The sequence below is a fragment of the Trichinella spiralis genome (genome assembly GCF_000181795.1).
Source record: "Trichinella spiralis strain ISS 195 chromosome Unknown Scfld2, whole genome shotgun sequence".
Taxonomy (NCBI): domain Eukaryota; kingdom Metazoa; phylum Nematoda; class Enoplea; order Trichinellida; family Trichinellidae; genus Trichinella; species Trichinella spiralis.
This window is the reverse complement of record NW_003526941.1, coordinates 654,039-680,692: the sequence shown is the minus strand read 5'-3', so window position 1 is coordinate 680,692 and position 26,654 is coordinate 654,039. Positions and strand designations below refer to the sequence as shown.

Below are 26,654 nucleotides of genomic sequence, written 5' to 3'. Positions count from 1 at the left end.
GAAACAAACACCAACAAATGTTTATAACTGTGAATGCAGCATTCATTCAAGAAGATAATGTTAAAATGCTTTTCAATGAAACTGAAATATCGTTCTGTAATTTATATGTTTTAAGGTTGCTTAACAAAGTTTTCATGATTTGAATAATTAATAGCCTGTCAAGTTTTGATTGTATATTCTGAAAAGCAGATAATTTCATGCTTGGAATCAAAGTTGTGCATAATATCTTCATAATCAAATTTTGAATTTGCATCAGCATTTAATGTTATAAAAACCAGTAGCTGTTATATCTTCTCTCAGTTAGTTTATGCTGTACTGTGAATCAAATGAATTAGTATTTCATAGTTTTAAAATAAAAAGCTTTCAATAAAATACAAGAATTGAAATGAAGAAAAAAACTTTTATCAAAAAGTAACTTCACAGGTGGAATTACTAAAATAATTATAATTATTAAAAAAAATTATTCAAAAAGTATTATATTGATTTAACTGACATACCACAGTCAATTACAAAAAATAATTCCCTGAAGACATATTCCTTGAATGAAGATCGGTAATACTACAATCTATATGACTACCATAAAACTTGCTTCAGTGGATTATAATTGGCTTGCATCCCGCGACCAGTACAATAAGCAATAGGGCACTTCGGTTGAATGCATCATTTTACAAAAATGTATAGTCTCCATTCGTATCTCGTAATTAAAGCACTATTAATTATTGAATTACAAGTGTTTAAACCAATGAGCTGCAAATGCTACGCAAGCACTCCGTATTTACTTTCTTTTTCAATATGTGACCTTCAGGTTCAAATATTTAATCTTCTTAACAATAATTAAAATTCAGTTTACGTAAAAAAAGATGCAATTCGATCAGGGTAATCAAACATACTTTAAAAAATATTAAATTTAGAAATACCGTCGACCCTCAACATTGGCGGAACGCATAAATCGCATATGTTAATGGAAAATATTAATCAGGTATTCAATTAAATATATATTATATATTTAATTACAGTATTAAAAAATGAATTACAGTAGTTTTGAAAAACTTTAAACAAATTACTAACGACATATTTTAAAGTGAAATATGAGATGTAATTTAAACACATTACAGGTCACGGCGCAGTCATTTCCCGCAGTAGCTTTCAGAGAGTACGTTGGTTTTTGAACCGCTGCACTCATTTCGTCTTTTATCGAATACACGATCACCAGCAGCCATGGAATCATTCTCAGGATTCAACTGCCTTCATGGTAAAAACCAAATGAACCAACCTTACACTTTCGAGGTATGAAGTTCCTTTTAATTTCAGCAATAAATACGTTATCCGAGGAATTTTATTTTATTGTAAATTTCTTTCACTTTTAAACGTAATTACACGTCACTTTATTTAAGCAAAATGTATACATATTCTTTGATTAATTTAGCTCTTCATTGCAGTATGTTTTCACATAAAATTACCCAAAAACCGAATACATTAATTTTGACTATTATTCATATTTATTTATCTTTATTAAAAATTAATCATTTCCAAAACACACAAATTTTCATGTGGAATACAATAAAATAATTATAAACTCAATTTGAGTAGAGAAACCGTACATGAATGTTTAATTACGTAGTATTTACCTGTAGCAATAATTTCATTAGAACATAATAACTAAATATGGAAATACCATTTTCTGAGTGTATAAAGTTTTATCAGTTAGTATTTAAATTTAAGTGCTAAAAGATGTGATATTATAATGTTGAATTGTAAACATCTCTCGTTATTTAAGAATCCCAGCACAATTCACCCAGGTCGTCATCCTCATGAATGCCCGGATGACAAAACGTATGTCTGTGACAATGATGCCTCACTCAATTCCACCTCAAAACGTATTCCTCATGGAGCTTTCGAGTGCCCACTATGCAACCGGATCTTCCATTGGGTACCTGCGTTCAAATGTCATGTGAATATGCATAAAAGAAAAAATGAAATGCCGCCAAGCATGGTTAATAAAAAATGAAATTAAATAAGTATAATTAATGTAAATAAAGTTCTATATACTTTAGGCTGCTGATATGCTTGACAAATTAAGAGAAGAGATGCAAGAGAAAAGAAAGGAAACCAAACTGACTACCATGGTGCAGAAAATCCAAGCATATATTGAAAAAATGTAAGACTTAAATGACTTTACACGGAATTAAATGTATTTATTCAATAATACGGCAGTGATTTTGAAAATCAATGTTTATACGGCATAAAAAATATAACATTATAATAGATAATATTTTTTACAATTAACCCAGCATTTTAAAGTAATGTTCTACTTTTGTGCTTCTGCAGTTTTTCTACAATGTAATTACGTGCAAAACGTTAATCACATTTCGATAGAAATATGAATACTGAAGAAAAATGAAAGAAAGAATAAAAGGTAGCAAAGTTTTACATTTGCATCAGTATTGTCCATTTCAGTGATGCTTCGACACAAAGAGCGATTAACGCAATGAATTACCAAGAAAGCAATGGTGGAATTGGAACTAATTCTAAAGAAAACCATGAAATGGAAAATGCAGTTTTCCATCACCAAGGTTTCGAAGGTATAAAAAATTTCCTCTTATAAAAAAGTAAAATTAGTTTGAAAAGTTACTATCAGGTATTGGTGATTTGTGCACCGACGGATATGTACAAACAGAAGAACATTTGGAAACCGAAGAAAAGCATGTCCACCAATCAAATTCAACGCTGAACCAACTGAACGCTAGGCATAATGATTATATTTTCAAGTGATTTTTTTAATCCTTTACAGTAAAAAAAGAAACTACGTTCCATTTTGAATTGAAATAATTTACTAATCACAAGATTGAGTAAATTTGTCACTTAAAATTCATTACTAACTATGTTCTCCTTTACTGAATTACTTTCGTTTTTCTTATTAAAAGCAAATAATTAAGAAATAAAAAAACGATCCAATACAGTATTTAACATTGCAAATAACATCACAATACCAATAAAGACTTCTAATTTTAGAGATGGAACGCTAATACTGAACTGTGCAAGTGCAAAATGTGATCCAATTCTAGCCAATGCTGATTTTCAGTCTTGTATGAAGCAATGGATGGCCGGTGGAGGAATCAACTATAAAATTCTACGAACACTGAATATTGCTGATCCGCAAAATAAAAACAGTACAATAACCAAACGACAAAACAATTTCTTACGACGAAAACGGAAAAGGCAATCTTTATCTAATGACGTTCAAAATACTCAGCAATACGTAGAACGGTCAGTTCTGAGAAATGATAAAAAAAGCCACTAAACACTATTTAACTGATTTTTTTCAGACATCTATTTACTAATCAGTATCGTCAAGAAGAAAAAATTCCCCCCACAGTAATGTTACTTCATCGTAAGCATAATTACAGGTTAATTTTTATTACCTCAAACTTATTTCTCATTTATTTTCAACAGCAAATAATGAATTTTGGATAACTGAACAAAATACAAGATATGACAACAACGCTGGAACTTCTTTTTATTCGGCAAATGTCGCAGAAAGAATCAACAGGTACTAACTACTTTTATTACCACTTTTCTTTACAATTTCACTCATGCTGCAAATTTAAATTTTACATACATACTTCGGTTATATTAATGAATACGCAAGTTCATGCTTTGAATACCGTTCTGTTACCAATCGTTCTAGCACAAATGGAAATGAGCCTATTCAGTACCTAGAAACGACAACTCTTACAAACCAAAGAAACTTCAACTTTGCACCAGAAAGAAAAAATCCGTTCAATTTCACACCACAGGAACATCAAGTAGCAGCAAACTTAACAAGCAATGTCAACGATGACAACAATGCAAATATTCAGGAAATCAATAACTGCTGTGCAACGCAGGAAGGGGCAACAGAAAATCATCTCAAAAAGTTTACATTAACCATTACAGTTTTATACGTGTCACAATAAACTTTAACTTTCAGCTTCTATGAGCAACCAAATAGTTCGCTGCATACAAATGAAATTTATAAAAACAATATGGAAAAGAATATTCAGGAAATTCCACCAAACACGTCATCACAGCAGCAGTTCATTCCTGAGCAGCCTTTCTGCTACACGTTTGGAGAACAGAACAACTTGGAAAATGCCAATGCACATGGCAACATCAACGGTAATTATATCATTCACAACAGAATGAACCACTACATGTCACATTCTCTGAAATTTTATAAACTGATACCTTTTCAGATCATGCTTTCAATGCAAATTATGCCTATTATCAGCAGAAGTAAAAATTTAATAAAATGTAAAATCAAAAATTAAAATTGAATATATTTTAGTTCACCGCAAGAAACATTCAATCAAAATGATATACAGCCACAGCCAGAAGGTATACAATTTTTTAACATGCTAAATTTTCATACGAAAAATCATTATAATTTTAGAAAATACAAATCATCAAAACAATCTACAGAATGAGTATGTCATCGACTCTCCTCCAAACGATCTACAATGTCTAATTAGGTATATAGAGTAATATATGTATATATACATATATATTAATGATTTGTAAATGGATTTACATAGTTGTATAGTTGTGTAGTGTAATGCAAAACATATTCTTTTACAATGTCCAGTAGCTGCTTATATAATTGTTTTTACATAAAAAATGACATTTAAATAGTAGCATAATATAAAAGCATAATGATGATAATTTGATTTATAATCCGTACATTTTTAAAAGCATTCCTATTAATTTTTCATTTTTACAGCAATTGTGAAAATGTGCAAAACAGCTACTGTTTGTGGGAGCAGTTTGACGCCATCTTTGATGACGCCATGATGCTTAATACAAATGAACCGACGTTTCAAAATAATTATGAACATGAATTTGACAATACGGATGCCGCATTCTACCGAGTGAACGAAGAATTAGAGCAAAGCTTTTCACTGAAAAGTTACGAAAAGAAATGCGATTCCAAGTATGTAGAAATTTTAAATAAATTCGTTATTCTCAATTGAATTTGAATTACAGTATTACATATTATTTTTAAAATGTAAAAGGATTAATCAATTCTATAGAATTCGAATAAACTTATTTGTACATTTTCCATTTTATACAAACAAAATGTAGCATTTAATTAATTCAACATGCACAATAACAAACTCTATTGAAATATTTAAATAGTACTATCATCTATGAACGACACCAAAAGCAAAAAATGAAACTTGAATTTATTTATCGCTTTTCTTCTATTTCCCTTAGTAATAACTGCTTACTTTTTGAGTAAAATTAATTTTTTGAAACGTTTATAATGCCTGTATTAGAACAGAAGTTTGTAAAGCTGCTAACGATGCAAAATTTTGCATTAATCACATTTCTTTTTTAATTATTTAATTTAACTTTTTATGACTGTGATTTTTTATGATCATCAGTAAGAATGACAAATAAATTAGCACACATACCTCATGTGATTATTTGATGAATGATATGATGAAAGCATTTATTGCAGGCCTTCCAAGAAAACCACAAACCATCCAAATTTGCCTGTAAAAGAGTCTGTCGTATGGGAAGAATCACAATATCGTGACATTTTCGACCCTGAATTATTGGAAGAATTAGAAGAACAGATGATGGATTTAGATGAATGGTTCTACAAAATAACATGAATCAATCTCGTTTTCCTACATTTTTATCGCCTAAATCTAAAATAAAAATTCTCAATTTTATAAGAAGAAACTCATTTTTCATGTAATGCTTCTTTTGAACAGAACTGATGAATAAGTACTGCTTTTTGTTATCATTTGATGCTCATAGTTATAAAATAAACATAATTTCAGTTTCGCTTCCGGGCTTTTCGTTACTTACAAATATCGAACTTTACAATTTTTCTTTATTTACAAGCATTTAGCTGTTACAAGAAAAATATGGCAAGAACATTCAGAAAAACTTATTTCTGAATATTCATAAACAGAACATGCTTATGAAAAGCCAATTTATTTTCATGAGTACTTACATAGCTTCATTGACTAGAAGAATTGTTTCTGTGGTTCATCAGTATTAGAGCATGCAATCTTATCAAATTACGTTAAGCATTATCATTATTATCAACAAAGTTGACGCTTTATGAGATAATGACAGCGAATGACGCATAACAATTTCGTCTATTGCTTGCTGCTCACAGAAAGTTAGATAGTGGATGAGTGCGTCTGCATTTCAGATCAATTCTTAAAATGCAGATCCCATTTTCAAAATTACATTAATATTAACTTAGCAACGTAGACGATAAGACCAATTATTTAAAAGATGCGGATAAGATAAAATCATCAGCACCTAAGAGATCGAAGTTTTCAACAACAAAAGTAAATCTCGTTCTAGAACCCATCTATTTGAAGAACAGAAAAGAAGGCAACGGAACATTCGAACATTTTTGAGAAGACAATTATGGAAAGACAAAAGCATTTTCAATCATATTCAACAAGAAAGTGGAGATGAATTTGAAAATATTACAACTAGCGGAGCTAATTGAATTGATAGAACTGAAAAGCGATCTAACCATAATAACTTCTGCAGTAAAGTAGCAAGTTCAAATGTCAAAATAGCACAAGTATTTCCCAGATCAACATGTTCAGCAATTATTAGAGTCTCACGGTGAAAGTCTTAGCAATTATGACCTTAAAGACCTGATAGCGCTATGCATGCATAATGAATGTTGACAAGAGTCGTTGATTCAGAAGAAGATTCACCAGTGAGAACTCCAACCGCAGAATTCCGCTCATCAGTTCGTAGAAGACGATCCAGACAATTAGCAAAGCTGCGAAGCTAAACAGAATGTTCTTAAAATAATTTCCGCTATGAAGAAATTCTTCGTGAGAGAAAACCTAAGGAAAGACAATTACTCTTGACGCTTGCATAACCAAGAAACCCAGGCCGCAAGAACTAAATGCTGGTGCTTCATCACAACCATAATTATGCAAATATTTTCATAAAAATTTCAAATAAATTTTGTTGTGTGCATTCTAACTTTCATTGGTACCGATGAACCATAAAACACATGCCCTAACAATTCCGTTCAACGCTGTTTCAACTTAGCGTCATGCTTTTTCAGGAACGCGTCATGAGCGCTGAGCGGGGTATTGGCGTATATCTTGCCCTGGGCAGTTTGTCATTTTTCGTATTGTGTACATAATGGAGATGTGACCAAGAACTGAAGCTGTTTAGAAATAACAAATTCATCATAAAAGCATCTACAGCAGTAGCTCCACCAAAAGACATCAGATTCTGCAGTGATAAATGAATGCTTTTATTCTTTGGTGGAATTCTCGTTACTTGAAACGGAAAAATAAAAGGGAATCACAAACTCCTTATAACATAAAATCATTTTATTAATTTATTTGTCAAAGTCAACTCGAAAATAGTCATTATATAAATAGCGCACTGACAATACAGGCACACAACGATGAAAAGTAGATGTTTTTCAATCAGACGAATCATACATTTCATTTCCTTTATTATTTATGTTATTCGAAATTACATAATTTTTTTTCAATTTTACTGTTGCCAGCGCTTAAAAACAATTTGAAAAACAAGAAAAATATTAGTTAAAAATAAATCAGAAATTGGTAATTTGATATTCAGGATACAATTTGAATCAAATCATAATTTCATACAAAACAAAATACGGACAATAAAATGTGGAAAAATGCATCTAAACGTTTAAAGATATAATTAATTTCATTCAAATTCCAAAATATAACAAACTACATAATTTATCGACGAATCAGCTCAACACATCAACTTTACCATTTTGCGTTACAAACAAATAATTTCGCCAACATGTCAAACAAATAATATACATTTTAATACATACATATTAAAAGTTTGAAAGATAAATATAAAATAAGTGCATGGAATATCTGCTATCTGAATTTAAATTTGACAATCAAGTACATATTTTCTGAACTTATTCGAATTTAAAATTTTAAAGTGTGGTAGTTTAAATTAAAACACATTAAAAGTCATAAAACATTTAAAAAGTTCATTGTCGCAGCGAGTGTTGTCACTGAGAGCACAGCAGTCGTTTGAACTCTGAATTAAAGCTGTATCGTCGGAAACAGATGGATTCCAAATCTTTCATCTGTAATATATGCGGAAAATCGTTCTCCCAACTGGCCAATCTCACGGTAAGAAACTGTTACTATTTTAGAATATTTTGTATTTATAGTCCAACTACATTTCAAATATTACTGAAGTGCATATTTTTAGTAGAAACATTTTTTAAAATTTGGCTTTCATTAAAAGTTAATATGAAAAAAAAACTGATGTACCGTTGTTCAAAATTTTCAGTTAAAATCAAATGTATACTACTTCAAAATCTTTTCACTTTGAAATCACTTTATGATAAAAGATATTTAGGCAAACATATAATTAATTATATTTATCTACCTACTTGTATTTTTTGATAAATTCTTATACAACTGTGATAGATTTACCAAACATCTCTCATATAAATGGACAATTTTTTCGAAGGGTTAATACGTCAGGCGCATTACATTACTTGAGAAGAAATTTAGCAATTAACAAACTATAACGGAATGTTCATTAATATTACAGAGTAAAGATCGTTTTTCGTATTATTTCAGGATCACCAAAACATTCACTATGGCCATCGTCCTTTCCATTGCAAAGAGTGCAACAAATGCTACAATAATCGTGGTGCCTTTTACAACCACATGCGAATCCACAACGACGACCGATTTTACGTTTGCCCGTTATGCAAAGCAAACTTCATGTGGGACCTTTCAATGAAAACCCATCTGAACAGTCACCATCGAAATGGAGAATTAACGGCACAAATGGTGAATAATAGATAAATTTCATAAAATTCTGATGAAAATAAAATTCTCCTCGTTATAGGCTGCAGAAATTTATGAAAGAATCAAAACGGATGTGCGTTTAAAAAAGCTGCAGTTGAAGAATGCCGCACGAGAAATAATTGAAACCTACGTTGGAAATCCCACGAAAAAAAGGTAAAAAAGCCATTTATTATTTTACTACAATCTACGTTATACAGTTCTCCCTCAACGGTATAACCGAATGTCGAATTTCCGCGAATTCTTACCGCTTCTATTCATTCGTTCCGCTTATGCCTCATAGTCTCACGAATTTGCCTGAACATTTCACGGGATATGACATGACGTGTACTAATTTGCATGCTAAGCATTTATCCCATATTTTTATTTTTTCATTCATAACAGTTTAAATGATGGGGGTGTTCCTGCGTACAAGCTTACCAGAAGTAGATGGACCGTCCAGCGCATCTCTTTTAAAAAGCATTTATTGTTATTGCGAGTTGTTACTTCCTTTTCTCCTGTACATACATATACATTCGCTCCGACCCATAACAATCAGCGGGACGGGAACAGTACATACAAAGAGCAAAGCTCAGTATAAAACAAAAAATATTGCACAGCAATTAACAGTATAGGAGCAATATGCGGACATAAGCCATTGAAAGCGCCTCCAGCATCATGCATGACGTATATTTACTCAACTTCTGCGTTAATCTCACTCTAATTTGAACCATGCTAGCCTAGGAGGGCAGTTCTGCGCTTCCAGGCACGTCTAGACCAGTTTCCAAGCTTATCATCAATTCAGAAATCGTGAGACTGAAGCTTCGCAAATCAACCGCCCGTTTGCAGCACCTCCTTTTGCTTCACTATAATTTTCACTTATCTGTTCATAAGTAGCGGTTAGTTAGGGCTTCCAATTTGGTAAAGTCGCCATAGCTACATTCGGCTTTTCGATCTACGTTGTTCAAGGTTGTTCTGAACGAGGACATTTTTGTTAATACCTATCAACACGCTTCATTTACTCCCCTTCTTGCAATAATATCAATAACCTCGTCAAAAAATCTTCGAATAGCTAAATCCGCGAATTTTGAGGGCTGACTGTATATATCAAAATTAACGATTACACTTTAGGTTTATCACACCCCTTTCAGGTTTGATACAGCATTTTATGATATGCATTTCAAATTATTAACAGTAAAACATGCATATTGAAACTGTCAAACACTTAAATATTAAAATAAAATTAATTTATCACATGAATGTATAACGGCTTTTCATTACAGCAAAAATGCAAATACTCGGCGCAACAAGAATCAGAATAATAACTACGGCAAAGGCAATGGAATTTACAGTGAAGTACCAAGTATGAAAGCAACAGAAACCTCTAATTATGAAAACTTGGAAAATTGGATGTGTGAAGCAAGTTCAAGTCGCACTTCTACCTATGCAAATGAAACTTCTTCGCATTTGTTAAATGAAACAACAGTTAACAGGTACTGAGTGTATCAGTGTTTTTCTAATTTCAAACATTTTACGTATTTCAATGCATGAAACGTTTCTTCACATTCAGCTATACTTACGCTAATTATGTTAAAAAAGTATTATAAAATTGCAAATTATAGCTTTATAAATGAAAACCTCACTCCTCAATTTCAAGACACCAACCAAATAAGAAATTTATATCAGCATCAGTTTCCGTGGGGCAGCGATCAGGAAGAAGAATACCCGCAAATTTATGATCCTTATAAGGGCATGCACAGCCCATTCAACTACATACAAATAGAAAACACCTACCCATCAGCTAACAACAGGTACTACTCTGAAAAGTCATACAATACAAAAAACTGCTTCTTCCAAAACTCTGTATTCATTGTTTATTTATTCTCATCAACCTTAGCTAAAACATTTCTAACTGTTAGTATTTAAGATAAATAAATCATAAATTACAATGTAGAATTCATAAAATTAACATCCAATCAGTAGCTTTCATAAAACATTCCAACATATTGAACACATAAATATTTACAATCTATCATCATAATCTACTAAATTCTTTAACAGTTACAATATGTCACTTAATAATTTCAAACTTCCATCATCCATTACAGCTCACATCAAAATAACAGTTCCGACTATCCATCTACTTCAAGTCTCTATGAACAACCAAATACTTCGTTCTATTCAAATGAAGAATATTCACCAAATTTTCATGGAATTTATGAAAACAATACGACAAAAAATTTTCATCAAATTTCGCCAAACATGACAACAGAACAACAGTTCATTCCTGAGCAGCCTTTTCACTACACGTTTGGAGAACAGTACAATTTACAAAATGCCAGTGCACATGGCAACATCAACGGTAATTATACCATTCACAACAGAATGAACCACTACATGTCACATTCTCTGCAATTTTATAAAGTGATACATTTTCAGATCATGCTTTCAATGCAAATTATGCCTATTATCAGCCGCATGAAACGTTCGATCAACAGTTTATCCCACAGCCGGAAGGTCTACAGTTCTTTAACATGCTAAATTTTCATCTAAAGAAATTATTATTACACTTTTAGGAAATCCATACTATCAAAACAATCAACAAGCGGTATATGCAAATGAAACTTTTCATCCTCTTTGGAACATTGTGCAACCTCAAATTAGGTAGAGATGTTAATTTTTGTTGTTGTATTGTAAGAAATAATACCACTATCAATTTTCCCTCATACAAATTCTGAGAATAAACTGTTTCATTTATGTTTTGCTTTTTACAGCTATAATCAAGACTTCGAATATGATAATGGTTCATTAAAGCAATTCAATGGCAGTGAAATAATCGCAGGTTCGTCCCAGATGTTTCAAAACAATGTTTCAGCCATGAATGTGGAGCAATACGAGGTTGAAAGCAGTCATCAACAAGAATTTACAACCACTAATGAAATGGACAATTAGATTAATGGTAATGCTAAACTGGTGAAAGTTAGTGTCATTTTTGATTACAACTAAGCATCCTGAAATTCTGAATAATTCTTCATTCCTTGACCTTTCCAATAATGAACAGCGTCGAAGGATCGTATGAATTTAATTCCATCCGCATTTATGATATATTTATGAGAAAAAATTTGAATTACTTAAAATCATATACCCAATGATAAACTCGAAATATTAAGAAAACAATAAATTATCAACGTAAACAACATGAGAAAATCAACCTTCAACTATTTGCCGCTTTTCTCATTTTTCCTTCAGTGATTATTCATTTATTTATTTATTGAAGTTAACTTTTGGAAACGTTTCTAATGTTCACATTTGTAATTTCAGAATTTCCATTCATTACAACAACTTGCTAATTATATAATTTTTCATTTTCTGTTTAGTAATACGGGCTTAGTAGATTAAAATATAAAATGCCATATATTTTATGAAAATATAACTTCAAATATGCTAATCAAATTTTCATTTTAGAGTTACTTACAAGTCATCTTTCCAGATGTCGACGATCATCAAGTGTGTAATTTCATTTTCATTTCAATGGACGTTTACTTTCACTTCATGAAGAAATTTGTAAACTGGCTAAATGATGTGTAATGTTAATCGTATTGTGTCGAAGATCCATAACAGATTTCATGATAGCTTCGAGAGCTGGAAATAAAAATGATGTAATTATTTTTGTGAAATCGTGAATTACAACACAAATGCAAAACAAATGATTCATAACTGAAATAAGTTCTTAAATAGTATTAGTATCATTTGAAACCTGTCATTGCTAATAAAACGCCGTTTAGCAATATAATTTTTAACGTTCTCTTACAAAGCTTTCATATATTCATATATTCATAAATCGTCAAGCTTTACTTTTACATTTTAAAGAAAAATACAAAGTAAATTAATTACCTGGAAAGAGACTTCCTTTTAAGATTACATTTTTCGATGCCTAACACAGTTCGATTTGCATTTTTGAAAGTTAACTTTTCCTTAATAATTAATTGAATATACAGTAATGATAGAACAAAAATGAAAATAAGGATCAATCTTTAACATTGATTTGTAATTATAATAAATTCAAAATGCCATTAAAGTAAATTGCATTCTTATCGGCATTTGCAAAAATCTTAATTTTATCGACTGGTGCTTACAGCTATTAACAAATAAAAGTTTATTTGCATTTTTGGTCGGGAAGAATTGGAATAATCTAATCTTCTTCGTAGTCACTAGATCAGGGGTTCTCAACCTGGGAGTGATTTGATTATGGTCTTTTTAATTAGTCAAAAACTTCTTATTGTGTGAACATTATTTGAAATGTATCACTGCTTCTAGGTGTTTGTACGATGTCGATTAATAATTCATTTTTTTGTAAAATTTAAAAGAAAACCATCTCAGGTACTTCATTTGCTGCGCCTTGAAAAGTAAAGGGTTTAAAATTTTTTAAACAAATTCAAATTCACTTTAAATAACACAGTTTGGTATTTTAAAGAATAAATTTTCCGTAATTTCATTTCAATAGATTAAAAACATCTTTCAGAGCAGTACTTTCAAAGCTTGCATACGCAATTTTGACTGTCCACAAGTAATGCTTCATAGTTTAAATTTACTCTGTGAAATTAATCAGAATTCATTCCAATTAGTGGTTATTGTTTCAGACGACAACAATGAACGGCGATGCTGTTGTTTCTGCATTGTTTTGCTTCTACGCTTATTATTTTTTTGGAAATTGGATTCGAAGACAAATATCGGGCCAAAGCTACATCGGTCGCTTAGTACAAACATTTTTCCAGATTATTCTGAATACGATTTCCGAAACAGATTTGATGATGATAGATAATTCGGAAACTTTGGATTACACGGAAAGCGCAGTAAATTTTTCTTAGTAAAATTTATACCGATGATATTTTTGAACATTTCTAGGTAGAAGATTCCATAAATGAAGAAATAAAATGTCACAAACCGACAATTTCTCAGAGGAAGAGCATTGATAGTGTTGAAAGCGGAAATAAAAATCCGTTGACTATTGGTAACAAAATATGTGATTTGAAAAACCGTGATGAAAAAGATTCACCATCGCCAGAACCACCATTGATGACGACGATCAATGAAAATATCAAAAATGACACAACTGAATTGAATGAAAAAGCCGTTGAAGAACAACGCACAGAAATGCAAGTTATATCATACAACTGTAATTTTAAAAATTAAAAATATTTTCCTTCTTTATAGTCCCAGTGAATTTTCTAAATGGTATTTTTCGAACAATGTAGCTTCTTTCGCGAAGCAAGATCAACCAACAAGCACAAACACGAAAACAATAAGAGATATATTTTTTTCTTCGACAAAGAATGAAATCATCGTACCTAAAAGTCCACTGTTGAAAGAAAAGTTTAAACGAAGTCAACATGATAGGCGAATAGAGAAATTGATACGACAAAGACAGTCTTATTACAAGAAAAACCAAAGATCGTTATTTACATTATACGATAAAGAAATGATGAATCCAACATACCCATCGAGTAATATTTTGAAAAGAAGAGAACCCACATCGTTGATTAGAAGACAAAATGCATTCATACGAGATCAACGTGGAAATGCAAACAAATCTACTATCCTTGAACGTTCTAGAAGTCGATGCATGGATGCTCTGACACGTTGGAAAGTAAATATTCAAATAACATGCACTTGGCTAACAATATCGGCTAATAATTTTTTCTTTCTCATAGAGTGATCAACGATCCAATGAAAGAAAGACATACTCAAAAAATACCGAAGAAAAACACAGATTACCTGAAGCAGATGAACTGAAGAAATATTCAAACGAGGATAACAATGCATCATCATCTTTTGAAGAATAATAATTTCAAAAAATCCCTAACATTTCAAAATAATTCTCTCACATTAAAGTAACAATTGTTCAAAAATTAAATCCTAAATTATTATTAAATGTGAAACACTGTGAAATGCAATCGGCTTTGTACCTGTTGCACTTCAATTTATTGTCATGATCTGCTAATTTTCATTTATATTTTCGATATGCAAAGGATATTTTGTTAAAAATAAAATTACAATTTAAAGTTATTCAATTTCTTTAATTTCATAAAAGAGTCTCTGACAATTCTAAGTGCCTGCTGAAACAACTGGAGCTTATAGTTTAGAAAAATGCATCGCATAATACAAAGTTAACTGAACTTTAAATTCAAAAAATTCAAATTTACCGACATAATTTACTTACGCATAAATCGTGTGTGTTCGAATCAGAGCAATCGAATCGACATGATCACAGTTTACAGAATAAGCTCACCAGACGCAACAACTTTATGAACGCAAAAATTAATCAACAACTTTTCGATTTCACGTATCTTTTCCTTGACGAGAAAAATATCTCATTAAACCACAGTTGTCAGGTTTGGATGATTGCGACTGCGCAATGCTCTGGGTTTTCATTTTCGATGTTCCCTTCAATCGTTTGTTTGACTTAATCGACTGATTTCCATTAAGCTTAGCTTTATAATAACTCTTAATTTCCCATTTCGTACGAGGCGACAATTCTTTCCACACATCTTCAGATATATCCGCAAAATTATTGGGAATCAAGCGATCGTAACTTGTTTCGGGATTTTTGTTTTTCGAAAAACAAGCTTCATAAATTTTACCTTCCTCAGTTCCACAGGTGCTGTTCGATTTCTCGTTAGACACATCAATTGATTGCTCTTCCAATTTCAAAATATTTAAACCACTCTCACAAAAGTTTTCACTTGCCTCAGCCACTGACAACATTGGTTCCGCAGGAGCATTTTGGACATCCAGTGGCAAGCTTCTGTGCGAATCGTGTTCACCACGCAACACGCGTTTCAACTGCATCATGTGCTTAGAACACGAAGGTTTCGAATCGTATGCATTCGAAAAACAATCTTCATCTTTCGCTTGATTTTCACATTCCAACAGTGTCGTTGATGCAGGTTTAAAAAAATCTGTGATCAATTTCGAATCCAAATCGACACTATCTTCAAACCGAGAAGCAGACATGCTCAACATTGTAATAGCTGGCTTCCTGAAATGTAAATTCATTTCCGCATTGCAAACAAGCAGTGGAAAACAATATTACAAAGATATACAACCAGATGGAAGATTGTTTTGCCGAATTTGTATTAAATTCTTGAATCAAACCGAAAGCGTCCTGGCTAATCACTTCAGCGCTGTAGTCGCGCAAAAATGTCTGTCTGCTGCTGTGACAATTTGCCTCATTTTCTGGCTTTTCTTCAGTTCGAATTCCTACCGTTAAAGATTTTGCAATACGGCAATTCTACAGGCAATATAACATTTGTACTATCGACCGAGATGTGCTAAATTCAAGTGAAATTGTTTTACAGATATTTTGTCAGAAACCAGCCTCTCCTCGAGTTCCTCTGAAAGTTGTCGTGTCCAATGGCGAACCTGGAAAAGCGCATCAATTAGCATGATAGAAAAAAACATTCTCTTTTCTTTGATACGTCGTTGACAGATCGGAGAGCATTTCGACCAGGAAAATTCTTACTACAACCAATAGATTTTGGCAACTGTCTGATTACCACTGGATCTCTATCAATACCACAACAAAGTTCCAAAAGCCAATTCCTATAAATTGAATGGATTTATTTATTTGAAAATATGATCTACTGAACAGCACTAGCTTCGTTTTTTCGCCAACAAATTTCTCAAGCAACGACGGATTCAAATTGGCCAGTTCACGCATTGTTTCAATTTCAAAATGCTTCGTAATCTTGTAACCCAATTTTCCGCCCAGATTTCTACTAAAATTTAAATATTTATAAATGCAAAAAAGATCACAAATACTGCAAATAATTTCCATACACTTTACGTATAGGGACAGTTGAGAAAAATTCGGCGACTGAAGAAGGTAATACAATTGTCTGCTGTTTTGGTTTGTTAAGTCCACAGGCTAATTTTGCTAGCATCTAAAATTAATTTTCAATGTTATGAAACTTTACGTCGAATTAGAAATTTTCTTTCACCTTATTAACAGCAATACCAGCAGAGCAATAAAAATTAGTTTTTTCAAAAATTTGCTTACGAATTCTATTCACTAACACAGCACCTATAACATGCAATACAATTCCCTCAGCATTCTCGTCGATAATATCGTTTCGCATCAGAGAGTTTGCCAAACTGATAAGAGCCTCAATGTTTTCAATAGAATCATGCTTCACGGCAAGATGCGTATCTTTTAGTGCATCTTCAGCAATGTATCTGCCTTCTGTTCTCATATCGAGAAGCTCTTTTTTGACAATTGCAGTTAAATCTAGATAAGCTTCATCAATGCTCGCTCTTTCTACGACAGCATCACACAAAGACAACACGTGAAAAACTTCTTCACTAGCCTTTCTGTACTTTGTCAAATCTGCCTTTCCTCGTTGTGTAGGAACTTGAATTAAATGTATTTCTGGACAAACAGCTAACGCATCCTGCCCACGCATACCACGTTTTACGTTATAATGACGAGCTTCATAATCGACAGCAATAATTCTACAAATTTTCCACATCATTATTCATCAACTTCAGTCTGCTCGCATAACCATACAAATAACCAAATATTGTCACTTTAAGAAGTGTTCAATACGGGGAAACATCATTTAAATTATGATAATATCGTTTGAAAAAGAACTCACCCTCCTCCGCGCCATTCATTGTATTGCACAACAGCTACAGGCTTACCCCAGAGTTCCGGTTTATTGCGCTGTTCCACTTGAACATAAAAACAATCCATATCTATAAGCGCAACAATACGCTTTTCAAACTTCATGTTCTACCTCCACGGAAAGTTCAATGTATGCTTACTGTAGCATACGCCTACTGAAAAATACATTCAAGTACAATTAAACTTGCATATTTTAGTGCATTTATACTATAAACGATTAAATAAATGTAACATTTCTAATAAAAAATTTATCATAAAATATATGTGAAGTAATACATTGTGCATAAACATACAGATCACATATATATGTAATTAATTTTGAATAGTGTGGCAGAAATTATTGTTAGTCTAAATTTCAGTGAAAGTTTTCAAAAGTAAACTATAATTTGTACTATATATTCAGGGAAAATTATAAATGTATTATGAGATTCATTGCTTTTTGTTGAAAACTTTAACAATTACATGACTGAATAAGTTAACGCAGAATAGTTTGAACAAATTAAAAGTAATGGATATGATTTCACTTTTGGGAAAATCGTCGTAAATAAACTGAAGTTATGATTTTTTTTTCTAAATAAAATATTCAGCTTTCTTATTTAAAACTGTTGGGAAATTTAACGGTAAAAATGGATTAAAATTGTATCAGTAGACCTGACGTTGAACGGTAACGAATGAAAACAACGGAAATTTGATTGTTAATTATGTTTCGTCAAGTGAAAGTTACTTTTTCAAATTAAAAAGTTTTATCAAAGTATTACGTGGTCAAGGAAAATTGACGTTTTTCTGCAATTTGAATTGGTCGACAACATTACTGCCATTAATTTACTATTGCAAATATACAACAAAGATATGCAAAGAAAGAACTGCAAATAATAAATGCCGTTTTTCTGTCAAATTGACATCCTCTACTTTCTAATGTTAATGTACTCTGCTAAACGATTAGAAATTTCCCATTATTGTTCAATAAATAACTGAAATCAGTAAGGTGTAGGATGTAAGAAAAAACTATTCCGACATGCTAATGTTAGCCAGTTGAAAAAAATTGTCAGTTGTTGAATCGGTTTATTCACATTAACCTACAAATAAACTGAAGGAAGAAACATCAAAATAATTAAGCGAACAGTTTAGATTTTCAAAATTGTGCGAGATATCAATCAGACGAATAAATAGGGTAAACGATGAAGGCATTTGAAACAGAAAAGCGACTGGTTTAGCCACAATTTCTCCTTATTTATGTCTTTTTCAATAACTGTACCAACTGTACCAGTTTTCGTTTTCTTGTTGTGTTTAAATTATTAAATTCACTTATAAAAGACAACAACACTGAAAGCTGCAAACAAAAGTCGACGATTTTCAATTTATTCAACACCATGCAATGTGCCACGCTTCTAATTCTGCTTTTATCACTTCTTTTTGTAATAACCGAAATCCAAGCATCAGCAGCATGTAATGGAGAATTTGAACAATTCAAAAATTGCATGTCCAACACATTTAACAGCTTTCTGCGTAGTGCCGATGTGCAAACCAAGCTAAACGAAGCTAAAGCTTGCTTTGATAAGTACTATTATATTGACATTCATACATACACTGCTGATTATTGAATTCAATCAAACGATGCAATATTTTATTTTATTTTATTCAGAGCTGGTTGTCATGCTCCTGCTGATAAATTCGCCGTCGGTAGTAACCAAAAAAGTCAATGCAGAAAAAGTGTTTTCCAAGATCTTGGGAAAAGCGTTGAAGGATGTGTAAAAAATAAGATACCAGGATTTTCATTTCCTGATCTGTTTTTGAGGAATCTTCCAGGTGGAGAACATTCTCCATTCAGTTTGCCGTCTGGACAAAAGTAAAAACATATATATATATATATATAAGATATACTTTGAAAAAACTTAATTCAAATTTCATATTGCATTTTCATTTACAGAAAATTAAGTCGACTGTTGCACATGGCTAATAATCCGAATGTCTGTCCAGCAGCCAATCGCCAACAAGCAGAAAACTGCCTCACTCCCATAGTGAACAGCGCCAAGGGACAGATTAAAAATTTCATCAATGAACTTTGTCAAGCAAAAGAAACATGCAGTGCCAAGTAAGAATTCAGAATTTCAGTTTTTAATGACTACATTAAACGTTATTTTAGACTGACTCCAAATTGTAAGGCAGAACTTGATAATATCAAGAAAAACGTAGTCGAGTGTGCGTGTTCTCAGTTGGAACCCAACGCGCAGAAGTACACTGATGAATTGTTGAACTGTTTGGGAAGTGGCAATAAGCCTCCGACAACAATAAAAAGAATAATTGAAGGACTGATACCAAAATTTTGTCAAAGAATGCGTCAAAATGCTGACATATGCCAGAATATGCGAAGCTTGATCAGTGGTACTCGAGCTTTACAAGGCTAGTTTCATTCAGTTTTTCAACTATTTTTCAATATCGCTTATTTAACTGTAGTTCAACACTGAAATTGCTTTCCAATGTACATCTATACAAGAGCAGTAAATTATCCTAACTTCAAAAATTATGCAATTGTTTATTACAACAATAAACAATAATGATTTTGCATTTCGATTAACTTTTGCTAAACAAATAAAATATATAACAAAGAAATCAATAAAACTAAGATTCTACAATTCACTTATTACTCCAAATACAAGTGAAATATCTACCAAGTATGCACAAAACATCAAACACTTGTTATTTGCATGAATACAAATTATCACTGGTTTATATACATGTAGCTGTAATTTCAATAAAAACATTTGATTTATAAACTTTCGTTTATCGAAATAATTTCAAAGCTTTCATAAAATTAACTACAAAAGCATACTGGATTCTACTTTCTTGAAAAGTTGAAATTTTTGCAACTAAATTTACTTTCTAAGAGCAAAGAGCAAAATGCAGTGAATTTCATTTTTCTAAAAAGAATTAGCATATACTACTGCTCATTTTATGCATTTGTTTACTGCAACTTATTTGTTGCACCACTACACAACTTTCAAATGAAATATTTTCAGTCGATATTTTCAACTTTGTTCATTAATCATTTTACTTTCATTCACTTTGACATTTCGCACTTCCAAAAATAATAATAAAATAATACTATCGTCAAATGGTTCAAAAATAAATTATGAAATAGTTTATAAATAAATTACCCATTAAACAACTTGGTCTAGTTTAACTGAAATAAAAATTCTAGTTTTGAATGAAATGCTAAAGAAGTTTGCAAAACAAAGCATTGAAATTTCCTTCATTTTAAACTATTCTTTGAGCATCATGAAATTATAAATCTTTCGAATAAAAAAAAATATCCCTAATAATAATAATATAAATTTAATTGTAAAATGCTTTTATTATTTTAAAAACTGTCATAAAAGTTTTCATCATTTGGCTAATTGAAGTTCGATTTTAAACAAGCATAACAACTCATAATGCTAATCATATAATCCCATCCATCAGATCATTTCATATAAGCTTCAACATATAAATTTTTTTCTCTAATAGCACTAAAATTTGACATTTTCTCTATTTCTGTTATTAATTTAAAAAATAATAAAAATTTATATTACAAATGAAACAATTAATTAAGCAAAATAGTCACATGAATCCTTTGCTTTATTACAACTGGCTTGATATTTTTTTCAAAAAATCAGCAAAATCAAAGATTTTGCATTCATTTACATTCTGTTAATGCTAATGCTGCTTTTACGTCAATATTTCAATATCATATTTGAAACTTTCTACTCACTATTATTTCTGAAGTAACAAATTGAGTCGTTCAATTGAAAATAAAATTTCAAATAATTTGATTAAGTTTAATAAATGCTTTTAATAATAATAACTGTTGTCCATTTAATTGAGCATGACACTATTTTATATAAATATTTCACGTAATGATGAAAATGTAATAAGTGTTTGTTTAATGAATGATCAGTTGAACCGGTACATTTAACACTAATGGATTCACACTGATCAATAATGCTTTAAACCTTTTTATACATTTTTAATCATTAATAATGAAAAATACCAAGTGCTGTTACCATACAAATAAAATTACTTCCATAAATAGTTTCGCTGATGCAGTTGTCCGTGTCCAAATCCCAAAAGTTGTGCGATACAATGCTAAAATTATTACATAAAATTACATCATTATCATGACATCACAAAATTTCCATTATAAACATATTAAATAAAAATAAATTGAAAAAATAAAATAAAATTACTATAATAAATGAAAAGATTCTACAGAGATTCATAAACGTACTTAATTCCTTGACATCGCCTTTCAATAATTAATGTTTCCACGATAAATTTGTAACCATCTAAGTTCAATTCTAAAATGCGAAATCATCAAATCGATAAAACGAAAAGTTTGCATTGATTGTTTTTCTTACCTTTTAAGCTTTTCCGTATTTCAAGTGAAATTTTTTCCGCTTTCTCATCTGCTACATTTGAGTCATATTCATACATGTCAGATAAAATATCCAACACTTTGTTGTGAATTAACGATCTCAACTTTGCCGGTTGAAACCTACAATGAGAATAATATAAAACTTGTATATTATTATATAAGTAGAATAAAATGCATACTTTTTTTGGAAATTTGGTCGTAAAACGTAACTGGTATGATTAGAATTTTCACAATTATTCGCTGCATTCATTATATTTAGCATTGCTGTTCAGCTTTGGATTCGGTATGCGGTTGTGTCAGCATTGGTTGTCATGGTAGTTTTACAGTTGCTACAATAAAAGAATCATATACTATTACTTTAAACATTGAAATTATTTTCACATACATATAATAATATATTTCAATTATTCAACTTTAATTGACGATTAAAAATAATAGCAAAGTGAAATATAGTAAAAGATTTTAAACGCAATATTCCAGGCAATTGACTCACTGCTAATAATATGATTAAAACAAACAGCAATATAATGTACATATTTATCATTTCAAAAAATAAGTTTTGTAAAAAAATTGTAAAAATTCACATTTTTGAATAAAAAATATAAAACAATTTAAAAACAGCCCATATATACATATAATATGATTTTATTTAAGATATGATGCATCGTGAACGGCTCCTTTTTCTACTGCATTAATTTTAGCATCGATTTTTCATAAACGGCTTTAAACGACCTCTGTTGAACAGTGGGTTATGTTAGATGGTTTTAGGCAAATTCCCCGGTGTATGAAACAATGAATTTTTGATTTGATCCACAATGATTGATCCTTTAAATCGATTGTTGTTTGAAAATTTACCCAAACCAGTTAATCATTATACACTTCACTGTCTGCCTACACATGCACATGGCACCTGCGGTGTCAGAAAGCTTTAATATGTAAAAATGAGAAATTTCAGTGTTTCAGTTTCGTTGCTGTTGTTGTTGTTGCTTTTTTCCTTTATTTTATTGTTGCTCGATAAAATTATGATAAAATTATTAGAAAATCTTGTATTATACACACATATGCATATATATGTATATAATAAAAACAGTCTATAAAATTTTGTTTATATGTAGAGAAAATTCACGTGCTCATCGATCGAATTAGCTGACGTGCTTTGCCAGTGCTGCTGTCGGTAGTTGGAAATGGCCAAGGAGAAACGAGACTAGCTAGCTCTAGCTAGCTGGAAAGAGAAAGAGACAGAGTAAGTGAACGAGAGCTGAGGAAGAGAAAGCAAGCGGAAATCGATCGGCTCGACTGAAAAGCTCGCTTCCACGTTTGCCGATCCCTGTCCAGCTCAGCCCATTGCACGCATTCACATGTTTTACAATGCACCGCTAATAGCACTGCTTGTAGAATGATGGAGATTGACCGTACTTTTGAAATGACATCATGATCTCTGAAATATGCAATCGCTGGATTTTGACACTGTACACGATCACCTTTCAATGGGATGTTCTACAAATAACGGCAGCATCTGCGTCAGTCGCTAGCGGCAGTGGCAATCGCCTCACATCTTCTTCTCAGGTAGACAATGGATGTAAAGGAGTACTGCCACTACCTTGCAAATGTACCGCCGTAGCTGTTGAATGTATAAATGGTCAATTTACAGATACTGATATATTTCTTCAAATTTCAAAAATTCACTTTCCCTTTCTGGAATCTGTCAACTTCCAGGGTAATAATTTTGTCCATTTGCCGACAAATGTATTTGGTCCGGCCAGCAACCATCCGAGACTGATTGCGCTCAATTTATCGGCCAATTATTTTGTCAACATGGATCCGGACGCTTTTCAAGGCATGCCTGATTTGCGATTTTTGGATCTAACGGACAATGAAATTATTCTCGATGCGGCTGCTGTACGTTTGTTACAACCTCTGAAAAGTTTACAAAGCTTGCGACTGCGCAAAGCGTTTCGATTTCCAATGAACGTAACACAGCAGTTGGGTTTGCTACAGTCGATTTTGGAACGGGCTAAACTTTGTGAACTGCAGCATCTGGATTTGAGTTGGAACTATCTAGATTGGTTGCCTCCCAGATTGACCTGCTCATTGCCGGCATTGAAACAGCTAATTTTAGCAGACAATAATCTGCACGTATTAGATTTGGAACCCGCTTGTTTGCAGAAGCTGGTCCGTTTGGATCTCAGTCGTAATGCATTTGTCCGTATTGACGTCAACTTTATGCGTTTGGTGAGTCAACTTCCTGAATCCTGTGCTGTCAGCTTATATCAGAATCCTTTTCATTGTGATTGCAAGGCAGTTGCCTATTTAGAGTGGCTAAGAGCAAGCGCAAAAATTGACGACGTCGAGCTGCTCAAATGTTACAGTGCATCGCCTAGTCATCTGTTGCTTCAATCGCTCAAAAAAGTCCCAACCGCAGAATTGAGTTGTTCAACCGCTGCTAATGCTAATTCCGCCTCACCTCTGCTTAAAGATACACTGTTCACCATTTTTGCAAAGCTATTTCTGCTGGGCTATGTCGCCAAAGCAACAAACCTTTAAAACTTTATTAATTAACATTTTCCGGCTCCTTCTCATATCTCCCACTTCACTCGGTTTGCATTTTCTATTGACCCTTAAAGCAATCGTTTAATCTAAATTGATCCCTTGAAAAGGCTCATGCGACCCAATGCACACACCAGCCAGCCAATTGCCAAAATCGGCAAACAGAGCATTTGTTCTCTACGTAGCCGTTTGTGTTGAAGAAAAATTGATTTCCATTGCCGTTTAGCTTAACTGATCAACTTTGTTTTTCTTACCTGTTCACAAAATCTCTTCACGTGAATATCAATTTTGTTCATCAACCGTACTGGCATGTCTTCACCGCTGCTTCTCATTCAATGTTGTCCAACATTTCGAAATAATGCTAATAAAAAAGAAATAAAGGTATATCTCAAATTTTCGCATTTGCAAAATTTCCCAACTATCAAACATCTCTTACAGTGCTCAATAATTTATAAATAAAAATAATATTCAAAGACTACATTGTTCTCCAGCTGAACCGTTTAGCAAAACTCTGTAAGTGCATTAGAAAATTGTATGTAAAAATGATTAGCTTTTATTGAATTTATTTTTCGAAAAATTCTTACACCATAAATCTGTGTAATTTTGTCTTCTCTGCAATCATTTAAAAGCAGCATAAAATTTATACATAGTAGCTATTTATTTATTTTAATCTCCCTTAACAATACATCTTGTTCTGAAGTTGTAAAAATACAATAATTTAAATATAATAAAAAAAACCTCGCAATTCTGTTCCATAAACTTGAAGTGGATTTCAAAATAATTGGAATGCATGTTATCTAAAATGCTGACAAATCAAGTGACAAATAAATAAGTAAATAATTAATTAATTAATGCTTATGAAAAATCTTTCACAAAGCCACTTAATAACTACTTCATTTGTTGAACAGTTCAATAAAAAGAAAACTGTTTGTTACACTTTGCCCTCATGTCATAGTCAGTTTGCATAATTAACCTTTAAATAACAGACATTCATTAGCTCTAGATAATAATACAACTTCCTCGTTGGAATAATGTAAATATCTGTGAAAACAAAAACTTATTTTCCTCAAATTGAACTTTCATTTTAAAATAATTTTATTGCTACACATATTAAGTCATTTATTCTATATTCTGACGGTAATTTTCAGATTATAATTTGATAATAACGACATTCAACATAATTCAATTGCGTCTATTGCATTAACATTTTTCTCTGACATTTTTTTGATCTTGTTATTATGACAAAATGGCAATCCATGAAAAACTAACTCATATTTAATTGATTACCTTCGTACAATTCTGTTACCTGATTTACAATTAATTAAAAGCGTAGAAGAAAACCGCATTTATAGTACTGAAACGAAACTAATCTTGAGTAATTTGTCGTTAATCAAAACTTGAATTACACAAACTTTTTTATCCTGCAAGGAATATTGATATTTTCATATTAAAAAAATTTCACTCTTATATACATGCATATTTTATATTTCAGCCATTTTAAATTTCATTAAATTTGATAAATGCTTTCAAATATTTATAAATAATACTTCATCTTCCGCCAATGGTTTTCCTTATTAAAACGCAGACAAAGTAATACAGTATGAAAAACGGAATTTTTCTTTTCATTACAAATTTTCCCTTTAAACATTAAAAAAATATATATAGGTACAATATTAAAGTATTTCAATATTTTAATTTGTAAATTCTTTCAAACTCAGTGCGCAATGTCATCATCAAGTAAATTCACAAATACTTTTTTTTCTTCACTAATTTGCTTTAGACACTTCAATCTAGCAAGGCGCATTTGGCAAATATTTCGAATTCATTTGGTATTTTAAACTTCCTTGCTCTTTCAAAAAAATTATTTTTAATTCAATGCTCAACATCTATGTGCATTTTTCACATAACACGAACTTAACCACTACTACCACTTGCGTATGAAACATTCATTTTCATAATTTGAAAAAAGATAACAATCAAAGTTGGTTTTAATATAACGTTGATTAGCATTTACACATTGGAACCAAGAGAAAAACTTTTTTTATTTTTAAATCTTAATATTTAAAAAATGCCTGCAGAATTTCAATCATAAATGCTTATTGAAAAAAATCACGTTGCAATATTTCACGCGACACGTGTTTTCTATTCAAATTGGGCTAGATGAAATAAATTT

General features: G+C 31.5%; 7 protein-coding genes across 7 annotated transcripts; 6 read left to right on the top strand and 1 right to left on the bottom strand.

Annotated features, from left to right (window-relative positions):
* The first annotated feature begins 860 nt into the window (after positions 1-860).
* On the top strand, positions 861-5,657 carry Tsp_02617 (hypothetical protein). Its single transcript, XM_003378895.1, has 14 exons — positions 861-876; positions 1,116-1,252; positions 1,778-1,951; positions 2,055-2,158; positions 2,458-2,582; positions 2,639-2,768; positions 3,013-3,267; positions 3,327-3,391; positions 3,454-3,550; positions 3,689-3,916; positions 3,971-4,158; positions 4,433-4,511; positions 4,760-4,969; positions 5,501-5,657. The coding sequence occupies exons 1-14, from the start codon at positions 861-863 to the stop codon at positions 5,655-5,657; spliced, it is 1,965 nt and encodes a 654-aa protein (XP_003378943.1).
* A 2,448-nt stretch (positions 5,658-8,105) lies between these two features.
* Positions 8,106-12,428, top strand: Tsp_02616 (zinc finger protein). Its single transcript, XM_003378894.1, has 10 exons — positions 8,106-8,171; positions 8,631-8,846; positions 8,905-9,017; positions 10,193-10,333; positions 10,463-10,651; positions 10,949-11,202; positions 11,280-11,357; positions 11,417-11,504; positions 11,615-11,682; positions 12,331-12,428. The coding sequence occupies exons 1-10, from the start codon at positions 8,106-8,108 to the stop codon at positions 12,426-12,428; spliced, it is 1,311 nt and encodes a 436-aa protein (XP_003378942.1).
* Positions 12,429-12,907: 479 nt separating this feature from the next.
* Positions 12,908-14,683, top strand: Tsp_02615 (hypothetical protein). The gene is made up of 8 exons (XM_003378893.1): positions 12,908-12,918; positions 13,208-13,220; positions 13,363-13,407; positions 13,481-13,693; positions 13,746-14,016; positions 14,055-14,075; positions 14,096-14,487; positions 14,552-14,683. The coding sequence occupies exons 1-8, from the start codon at positions 12,908-12,910 to the stop codon at positions 14,681-14,683; spliced, it is 1,098 nt and encodes a 365-aa protein (XP_003378941.1).
* Positions 14,684-15,179: 496 nt separating this feature from the next.
* Positions 15,180-17,592, bottom strand: Tsp_02614 (DNA polymerase eta). The gene is made up of 8 exons (XM_003378892.1): positions 17,495-17,592; positions 16,841-17,351; positions 16,680-16,783; positions 16,490-16,618; positions 16,319-16,442; positions 16,215-16,262; positions 15,944-16,131; positions 15,180-15,879 (listed from the first exon to the last, which is right to left on the bottom strand). Exons 1-8 carry the CDS (start codon positions 17,590-17,592, stop codon positions 15,180-15,182), a joined length of 1,902 nt encoding a protein of 633 aa, XP_003378940.1.
* A 1,301-nt stretch (positions 17,593-18,893) lies between these two features.
* On the top strand, positions 18,894-19,928 carry Tsp_02613 (protein asteroid). The gene is made up of 4 exons (XM_003378891.1): positions 18,894-19,081; positions 19,229-19,369; positions 19,451-19,615; positions 19,667-19,928. Exons 1-4 carry the CDS (start codon positions 18,894-18,896, stop codon positions 19,926-19,928), a joined length of 756 nt encoding a protein of 251 aa, XP_003378939.1.
* A 1,457-nt stretch (positions 19,929-21,385) lies between these two features.
* On the top strand, positions 21,386-22,629 carry Tsp_02612 (conserved hypothetical protein). The gene is made up of 4 exons (XM_003378890.1): positions 21,386-21,465; positions 21,926-22,079; positions 22,194-22,248; positions 22,589-22,629. The coding sequence occupies exons 1-4, from the start codon at positions 21,386-21,388 to the stop codon at positions 22,627-22,629; spliced, it is 330 nt and encodes a 109-aa protein (XP_003378938.1).
* A 736-nt stretch (positions 22,630-23,365) lies between these two features.
* Positions 23,366-24,478, top strand: Tsp_02611 (putative leucine Rich repeat-containing domain protein). Its single transcript, XM_003378889.1, has one exon. It carries the CDS (start codon positions 23,366-23,368, stop codon positions 24,476-24,478), a length of 1,113 nt encoding a protein of 370 aa, XP_003378937.1.
* Positions 24,479-26,654: the final 2,176 nt, after the last annotated feature.